Source organism: Montipora capricornis, unplaced genomic scaffold (assembly GCF_036669925.1).
Source record: "Montipora capricornis isolate CH-2021 unplaced genomic scaffold, ASM3666992v2 scaffold_436, whole genome shotgun sequence".
In the NCBI taxonomy this organism is placed as follows: domain Eukaryota; kingdom Metazoa; phylum Cnidaria; class Anthozoa; order Scleractinia; family Acroporidae; genus Montipora; species Montipora capricornis.
Genome location: NW_027180169.1, coordinates 215,001 through 224,859, shown reverse-complemented (window position 1 = coordinate 224,859; position 9,859 = coordinate 215,001). Strand labels below are relative to the sequence as shown.

The window sequence follows — 9,859 nt, the reverse complement described above, 5'->3', positions numbered from 1 at the left end:
TCACCTCTGGTTCCGCCCGAGGGCTCAAATCTGATATTCCCTCGTTTCAGGCAGATAACCCTTACTTATTACTTAGACTATTTCATGCAGTGAGGAGATCATGTGCTGTTTATTGCTAGGGAGGGGGAAGGAGTGGTAGAGGGTTTTCTGAGGTTTCTTGACAGCAAATCCCAGGAGCATTAGTCAGAAGACTTAACTTAGAGTGTAATGTGAAGTGCTAGTTTTCTACTCATATGAACCACGTGGGCATTAGCCCTACTAATGGAATGGGCCCACAAAAGGAAAGAGAATTCGCAGTTTAGATAATGAACGAATGCCTTAGAATGATATGTCTGATGGGGGACTGAAATAGTTTCACAAGTAGGACACAAGTGATTTTCTGCTAGTGTTTCTCTTTTTCTCTCTTTACTTGGGAGCAGACATAAGTGTTTTATTAATATTTCATAGCAAGTACAGAGTCTGAGAAATGCGCAAAACAAACTAAACAATGATGTCTGAAAAATCCGTACAAACAGGCGAATAACGTTCTACATTAAAATGCTCCGTCTTGTTGAAATGAAACGAAAGTTTTCAAAACAGGAGAAAAAAGATTAGTAAAAAATGCTCCAACATCTCAGTCTCTGCCTTTATATCTTAATATTTCAAGTATTTATCTTTGTTCTCCGTCACGTCCTTCAAAAGTCAGAGCACAACTTGGAAAATGTTAAGTAAACAAGAAAAACTTGTAGACGTTAGTTCATGCAAACTACACAGTGTTGCGATTTGTTTGTTTGACTATTTTAGCCAGGAATCCGTATTTTCTTAAATGAAGCAACATAGAGCGAGATTAAATAATAGAAATCCAAAGAAAATAACGGATGTCAATCGAAAAACTGAGTTCAAAAGATTGCTCCGCAGAGGCATATCAATAGTTGAAGAAAACCAACAACTCGAAAAGCAGCAAACTAGCAAAAAGTTGTCAGCAAAATCATTCGAGTATTCGCCTTTTTGAAGACTAAAAGGGCCTTTTATTCCATTGCTGACCTTTCTCCTTCTCTTAGTAAGAGAACACTTGCATTTTAACGGGTAAAATCCAACGTTTATCGCGCCGTGATAAAAAGAAAATTACGTACCTTTCCTGCGAATTCCGGACAGGGCAACCGGTCCGAATGGAAAAAAGCGGGACCAGCAAAGAGGTCGTTATTAGACAATCGGATTCAAGGCTTTAGGATTCCGGCCCGCTGAGATGCTTCAAATAAAATAAATCTATGTTATTTGCCAGCTGGGAGGTCCGTATAGTGAAAAACTGTGGCTGCGGTCTTGAAAATGCTGCCCGAGGCCGCAGTCCGAGGGCAGCTTTTTGAAGACCGAAGTCACCCTTTTTCGCTATACGGACGGACCCTTAGCGGGTAAATAACTTTTTGTTGAAAGCGTCACCGTGACCGTGGGCAGAGATAGGAAAATCCTGACCACGCTAAGCTATAGACAGTCAGATTGCAGGATTCGTTACCGTGCCCTCTTAGATATGGCTATTCGGCCCTTCAACAACTAAAGTTAAGCCACGTTCAGTGCATTCCAACGTTGCTGTTGTTTCTGTAAGGTACAACTACACAACTGAGATAGTTAACAAACAAACAACTTTCCCGTTTTCGCTCAGCTCGTCCAATAATTGCTTGACGTATACACTAATCATAAAAAAAATAAATTATTCTTATCTAGACTTTGGATTTTGTCCCTTTACACGTCGAACCCTGCTTCTTCGTTAGCTGCTTGTTTGTTCAGCCTTGCATTTTGCCACTGTGCAAAAATTGTTAAAGGTCAATTTGTGACATTTTGGGATTTTTCCAACAAGGATTTTTCTTCATCGGCAGTTTTCAATTATCTGAACTTTCTCTCACGCGGCACTTTTCACCAACCTTCTTCAACCATCGACTGCAACAAAAAAAGGACTGAAGGAAAAATAAGCTGCTTTTAAAATTACCATACTCTTTATAAGGTCCACTTGTTTTTCTTAAATGCTAATATCTTCCCCTCACAATTTGATCACTTGTTCGGACTCCCGAGGGACACGCTTTTTGTGGAATGTTTTTGAAGCCGTTCAAAAAACTCGCACCGTCGTGTTTTATGCAACGTTAAAAAAAACGAGCAGTAGTGTTTTATCGGGTTTAAAAGCCCACGACGCGTAGCCTTCAGTCCTTTCTTTGTTGCAGTCGATGGTTGAAGAAGGTTGGTTAAAAATGCTGCGTGAGAGAAAGTTCAGATAATTGAAAACTACCGATGAAGAAAAAGCCTTGTTGGAAAAATCCTTCCCAAAATCAACACGATATGTCACAGATTGGTTCTTTAATATTTTTGCACGGTGGTAAAATGCAAGGCTGAATAACAAGCAGCTAACGAAGAAGCAGGGTTCCACGTGGAACGGGACAAAATCCAAAGTCTAGAAAAAAATATTGTTAACATGACGGCAAGAGTCGTTTAATTTTGTGGTTGACAAAATTTGTTGAAGAAGTTTGGAGGGAGAATGGGTAAACGTATCCGCCAGGAAAATTTTAATGGCTGAAATTTTAATTAATATTTAGAAGTAACTTGCAGTGTTTTTATATCTGATAAAACACCGCACACTAATAAGGAGGACGTATCGATATAAAGTCACTGCACTTGGTGCATTATCGAAACACTTGGTTCGTGTTTTCAAACCCGACAAAACACTGCGGCTTGTTTTTTTTAAAACATTACACAAACGAATTTGATAAAACGAATATTTCCATTGGATGAAGAAAGAAGCAGGTCGTCAATATTGGTGGCGGTGCAATACCCTGAAAGTTCCTTTACGCGGCCGTTTAGTGTGATTTGCACTTAAATTCTCCTGGTTGGCATTAACATAAATTCTGTTTCTATTTTTGTCTATTTTTCGTCGTAAGTCATGGTCGGGGTGTGAGCTTTTTGAGAATTGATTGTGAATTATGAATGAAGAATTTTCCGTGCTTATTTATTTAACCTATTGGTTAGGAAGTTCTCCATGGGCCATATTTTAACAGATGCGTTCCTCATATTCTGCTTAAGTATGGCGTTCACTTTTTATTTTACCTTACAATAAATTGGAACGTAGGTGTCACAACGCTGTTCTATTATAATTAATGACGCAGAAAGTCGGGTGCAAAAGAGCAATGGTGATCCCAATATAATATTGGGGGAGGCTAAAATGCTTCGGCGGGCATTTATTTTTTTCCGCTTCCGTCCTCTAAGAGCTTTTTAAAATATTTTTTCCACAGTTTAACTGCATCATCTTGGCCGGTCTGTGACGATAAACTGAAAGATGTATCTCGCTTCATTCACAGTCCTATGCACTGTGCTTGCCACAGCTAATAGTTTTGGGCTTTTTAAACCTCATTTGGACCCGGAAGACGACATGAATGTGGTGAGTTTTAAAAATATTAGGATTGCTATGTCCTAGAGACAAATATTTCGAGCTCGCTTGGAAGTTTGAGATGTTTTTATTCCAGAATTGGAAAGAATATATTAATTAATATATATATATTATATATATATATATATATATATATATATATATATATATATATTTATTTATTTATTATATAGATATTGATGAAATACCAGGATTTCTCCTATCACTAAAAAATCATATCTTCACCGCGCGCAGTGAACGTATCATTTTTATCTTTCACATGTAAGGATATCGCTGTTGTCATGGTAACGAACACGATTAGCCAATAAAAGGCGAGCTTCCTCTTCATTGTACGATACTTTTGTGCTTAAATATAATTCTTCTCTACTACATTAACATTTTTATTGCAAATTTTACATTATCATAATTTGTTTTTCATAACTTTCATATCTTGTTTCATGTTACACAAGATGCGTGTTTTAGTGGTTGGTGAACAATTTTTCATCATTTCGAAAATGAATAAAACAAGTTGTTTTAAATCTAGACATTTCATCAATATATATATAATAAACAGAACATTACATGGCCGCGCGGGGATACCAATTTTGTCTTCTCGTGCTGAAAGTATCGATCGTAAAATAACTTGGAAGACATATTACCTCTGGAAAAAGGCATGTATACGGGATGCCTTCTCTTTTCCTTTATTTTCTCTTGTATTTGTTTTATAACAACACCAGAATACGGTCTGGCCTTTCCTAATACCTTTCCGAAGTAAACGTTGCTAGAAAAAAAAAAAAGTGCTATCTTTTTTCTTCTAATCGCAACGCTTAAGGGGCGAAAATTCATACACTCATCGGCCTAAACTAGACTATTTCAAACGACAGTGTAAAGAAAGTTAAAGAGCTCCTAAAGGGAAACGTTCTCCGCAAAATGAAGATTCAATATTTCACTGTAAAGGCTCATTCGGAAAAATATTTAATCAAAACAGGAAAATAACTTTCACCTATGAACTGCCTGAAAAAAAGAACTCTATCATAACTGACAATACCTTTGTTCTGAAAATTAAGAATTCCTGAATTTCTGCGACACGTGCAATCAATTAACCGACATAAGAGAGCTTAAATTTGAACTAGTAGCATCTGACCATACTTTTGATCCATCAAAGCAATAATTGTTCCCAGGAAATGTGCAATTAAGCAATTAAAATAGGTCTTAAAAATATTGAAGGGCCGCAGCCAGGGTGAAACATATTTGAAATTTAAAGAACTATCTCTGGCTAAAATGATTGAAAACTACGAGTTCGACTGCCCGAACTGCAGTCTTCAACGGGTAAAATGAATGATAAGAAAGCGATGAGAATATTTGAATAAAAAGTGTGAATTGCGAAATAATAAAAATGTAAATGGTTATGAATGTTTGTTTAAAATGTTGTATTGCCCAGGTAACGGGCGAGAATTTATATCTGCGCTAGGTGTCACTCTGTTATGCCACGCTTCTACTGTTTTTCTGGTTCTAAAAGTGCCTTTGTCAATAATTGACACGTTTTCAAAATCAATGGCACGGTTGTTGGATCAGGCGCGATTAGCAATAGGCCAGTTTCGTATTCTAACGGCTGGACTGGATCTAGCGTGAAATGGAGGCTAATGCGGGCAAATTAATTTGCATTCGAAAAGATATACCCGCATTGGCCTCCTTTTATGCTAGATCCAGTCTTGTCGTGAGAATTCGAAAATGGTCTATTCTAGAACCTTGCGCCGCAGTTTTGGTGTTTGTCAAATGTTCTTTTATTCGGGTATTAAAAGCTCTGCCAGTTTCCCCACTATAACACCACGAACAATTTGTACGGGGAATTTTTATACAAGACCTTGGTCTCCGATTTCATCGAAGGTCAGAATTTCGGAGCTGGGAACTGTTGTTGTAGAGTGGTAAATCGTTTGTTTACAACGGTGACCTCTTGTATTTTGAGGACACATGTCCAAGGGTTCAGTTGTTCCTTTGATATAAAGAAGAGAAGCGAGAGACTTGCGTGGCTCGGTTGGTTCACCACCGTGAAAAACATTTCAACAAGTTCCTCTGGGGATAAATTTGTTGTTGTGAAGATCGAGTTTTTTTAGCCTGTATGTTTTTGATGAACTTAGATGGATAACCGTTGGACTCCAGAGCTGCATGAACATAATTAAGTTCCCGCTTTTTTCCTTCGGAGGAATTGGGTAGATTTAGAGCGCTCTGTGCAGGAGAGTTGATGCTGTGCTGACCTTGTGTTGACTGTCGTGATGGGAATTAAAATCTAGGTATAGATGGGTCCAATGATAGTCTTAGAAAAGCTGGAATACTGGATTACCTTAAGGGAATAAAAAAAAAAAACACTTTACAAACTCAGTCCTCGATGGGTTCCATGTAAAGGAAACGAAGGTGCAACCGTGTTTAGGGGAATGAAAAGAGTATTGATTTCGCCGATTTATTTTATTTTTTATTTTTCATCGATCTATTTTGGTTAAAAATGCTTGCTACTTATGAGTAAAAACCGACAATTGGCTACTAAGTGAGTCACCTTTTGGAAAGACAATTTAAAGATTTGTTACCTTTTGTTCTTCAATGCTGTTTTTCAAAATGGCTTCCAAATGATTTTAAAATGGTTGAGATCCGCTGAATGTCAAAATGTTCGCGAGTATCGCCGACCGTCTTAACTTGTGAAAGGTACACAAAGTTCATGAACGGCCTTAAAAAGGACACCTAGAATAAAAGAAAACAACTTTTACGTTGTACGGGCCTCATTTGCACAGAGGCCATATTGGCCATAGACAATAGATTCCGTACCCCGACCTTGAGCTCAAATTGACATGTTTGGGAACGAGTTTCAGTGCGCAAAAGGAAAGTTCTCAATCACTCGGGATTCAACATTGCCGCCGTGTGATTAAAGCCTATCTGGTATACCCTGTTGGTGTGTGGGTTCCCTTTACAGACCAAACTAACCAATTGTGTTCGTCCTTCAGACCGAAATGATTAGTTACAGTGGATACCCAGCGGAGGAGTACACCGTTGAGACAGAAGACGGTTACCTGATCTACATTCAGAGGATACCAGGAGGAAGAAATGAATTCAACCAGGACACTTGTGACCAGGATAGCTGTCCAGGTCCGAAGCCAGTGGTATTCCTACAGCATGGTATGCTGTGTGCCTCGTCCAACTGGGTCGCAAACTTCCCTAATCAAAGCTTGGGCTTCCTTATGGCTGATGCAGGCTTTGATGTTTGGTTGGGCAACGTACGAGGAAATACCTATGGTCTACGTCATATCAAATACAAAACAAATTCCAACACATTTTGGGACTTTAGGTAATATTCTTTGCGTTATCATGGTAAAGGAAGATCTACAAAATGAGATCATGGTAGAGGTGGCTCTCCATTGCCCTAACAGAGGACAATACTGAACACAATCGGAAGGGAAAGGAAAAAAAGGAACTTTATTTAGCGCCGGAGCACTATAATTACGGACACAGTGAACTGAAATTAACAATTAACGCAAATTAAAGTCAAATGTTGGTTTTGAGGAGAGAGAACCGGAAAACCCGGAGAAAAACCTCTCGGTACAGTATAGAGAAGCACCAAACTCAACCCCCATATGATGAAGAGTCTGGGAATAGAGTCGGGGCCAGGAGGAGGCGAGTGCTCTCATCACTGCTCCATTCGTACTCCCAAGAACTTCATGTGATGATAATTTGTTCTACTTTTAGTACCCTGCTTGGCAGAGGTTTCCTTGATCTTCCTTTCTATCTATAAGGAAACGAAACCTCTGCACGGATCTCCTCCATGTCATCCACAAATTTGGACGAATAATTAAAATCTACAAGTAACCGTTTAAAAGTTTGCTATTTGAATTAAACAATACTGTTATTACTGAAGATTTTTAAGCAAGTTTAAGTAAAGAAACTACTACTGCTGCTACTGCTATAACCAGTTTGAATGTTTAGGGGTGTAGGGATGGCGCTGTGGTGAGAGCAGTCGCCTCCTACTAATGTGCCCGGCTTCGATTCCCCGACTCGGCGTCAGATGTGAGTTGAGTTTGTTGGTTCTCTACTCTGCACCGAGAGGTTTTCTCTGGGCACTCCGGTTTCCCCTCTCCTCAAAAACCAACGTTTGACTTAATTTGCGTTGATTGTTAATTTCTCTTTACGGTGTCCCCAATTAGTGCTCCCGCGCTAAATCGAGTAGGCACTTCCTTTCCTTTCGTTTCCCAATGGCAGAAAAGGCTTTGCATTGACATCACGTCGCGCACACGCAACAGGGTATCAGTATATCCGTGCAGAGCTTTCCTTTCCTTCTCGCTACAGAGGAAAATTAAGGAAACCTTTGGCAAACAGAGTACAATTTGAGGCAAATTATTGTACCGTTTAAAAGCCTGTGACATTGGTGTTATCTTCAGAAATAATTTCAGGTATTGTGTTACACATCGCAACTTTGACGGCAAAGTTTATCAATTAAAACATTGCCGTTGACATTGTTCCCCTAACGAAATGAAAGTAAGAGCATCTCAACTCTCCACCTTTCGGTTTTTTTTTTTTTTTGCAGCTGGGACGAGATGGCCCAATACGATCTTCCTGCCATGTTGAAATTTGTGACGACAAAAACAGCGCAATCCTCGCTGTACTACATTGGTCATTCCCAGGGAACTACAATCGGTTTTGCCGAGTTCTCCACGAACAAAGAGTTGGCTAAAATGGTGAAGACCTTTTTCGCTCTTGCACCAGTAGGCACTATAGGTCATACAAAGACCCCTTTCCTGACCATTCCTAGCGAAACTTCCATGGAAATTAAGGTATCGAGTATGATCGTTTACATTACGTTCCTTCTTTTTTTTTTCTTTTTTTTTTGAATTTTAAAGAAATAAGACACCATAGTTCGCGCTGCAGAGCTAGTAAGTGTCAATAAAAGGATATGTTTCGATAAACTCTTTTTTCTTTGAAAAAAATATAATAAATTAAAAAATAGGTCGAATCGTATTGAAATAGGAGTTATGGCGAAAAACTAAGTCGTCTATGGCAACAACACCAAGACAAGATCTAGACCATTATCGGTTGAAGGAGAAAAATAGTCTATCTTAATCCTTTTTTCCTTCTATGCTAGGCTATAAGACAACGTAAGATAACCGAATTTAAGGCTTTGACGACGACAACGGAAGCATAAAAGATAGAATAGCTTATATTATCTATTTTCCTTACCAATCCAGCTACTGGATAGCTCGCCCATATTGTACAACGCAAGCAAGATCAACCGAATAGTCGCTGGATACTTAAGATACCGCTTAGCTATATATTAAACGAATGAAGGGGTAGTTTCTAAAGAAACTGTGGTGCTGCGTCGGTGGGGAAGTAATATACAAAAATTTGGTTTATCAACGGAGTTGATAATGTAAATTGACCACCGTACAGAGATTCAATTTACATTATCAACTCCGTTGATAAACCAAATTTTTGTATATATTAAACGGTTACTTTCGTTTGATGGTGTATAACTCCCTAAAAGTTTGGAGAATTAGTGTTTTCCTCCTAAGTTTTTTTTTGGTACGTGGAGAACATACATTAGTATTGTTTTCTTGAGTTGCATGCGTCTGTTGTATATCACAACGCCAAAGCTCATACAACTCCCTCAAAGAACTCAGTTTAGGGTATTCGAAAGATTCATTTCAGCTATCAATTCGAGAATACCCTCCCTTTGCTGAGGCATACATATGTGACATCAGAGGTTTTACTTTCTTGGTCACTCTCCGAGACAATCTTTACAGCAAGCACTACTCAAGCCAAATGTCAACTCGGTGGCTTATATCTAATAACTCAGTTATTGTAAATTGTTTTATGTATGGTCATAGTGCATTTCTCTAAAAAAAGAGCCTTGTCGTTGGGGGTTTATTAGTGTTAACGCATTTATTTCCTTATTTTTCAAAGATGGTGCACTCGATGTTGGGTAAACGCGACTTCCTTCCATCCGGACCCATGGTTCAATGGTTTGGGAAACACATCTGTTCAAAGACTATCAATCAACCACTTTGCGCTGACGTGATGTTCACTTTGTGCGGTTTTGATCGGAAAAATTTGAACAATGTACGAAACTCTTTTGTCCCCATTTAGTATGTTTACTTTTGTGTCCAGAAATGCAAGTAATATGATATCCAACAAGAAGTTGCGCTTGAATTCTTGGCATTCCTACCTATTTCTAAAAACAAGATAAGGGACAAGAAAAGCGTTATTCAGTAGGTCCGGGTAAACTTAAACCGGCGTTTTTCCTTATTTGAGGAACATCATTTGGGGGACACTTCGTGACGCTTATTGACATCCGCGTGCATCTAATTATTTGCATTTCCGGACATTACTATTTTTCAATTTCCTTTTTCTTTGTTATTTATTTCAGTCATTTGTACGAAGAGATTTGAGTCAGTGTCAAGCACTATTTCACCTTTCTTACCTTTCATTTCACAACAG

The 9,859-nt window shown here is 38.7% G+C and overlaps 1 protein-coding gene across 1 annotated transcript in view; it reads left to right on the top strand.

Annotated features, from left to right (window-relative positions):
* Window positions 1-2,155: 2,155 nt before the first annotated feature.
* Window positions 2,156-9,859, top strand: part of LOC138035911 (lysosomal acid lipase/cholesteryl ester hydrolase-like) — an 11,028-nt gene continuing 3,324 nt past the window's right edge. The window contains exons 1-5 of the mRNA XM_068882313.1: window positions 2,156-2,205; window positions 3,252-3,397; window positions 6,379-6,719; window positions 7,953-8,199; window positions 9,326-9,481. Of these exons, the coding sequence (XP_068738414.1) occupies window positions 3,296-3,397; window positions 6,379-6,719; window positions 7,953-8,199; window positions 9,326-9,481 (846 nt within the window). The 5' untranslated portion in view covers window positions 2,156-2,205; window positions 3,252-3,295. The remainder of the gene's footprint in view (window positions 2,206-3,251; window positions 3,398-6,378; window positions 6,720-7,952; window positions 8,200-9,325; window positions 9,482-9,859) is intronic.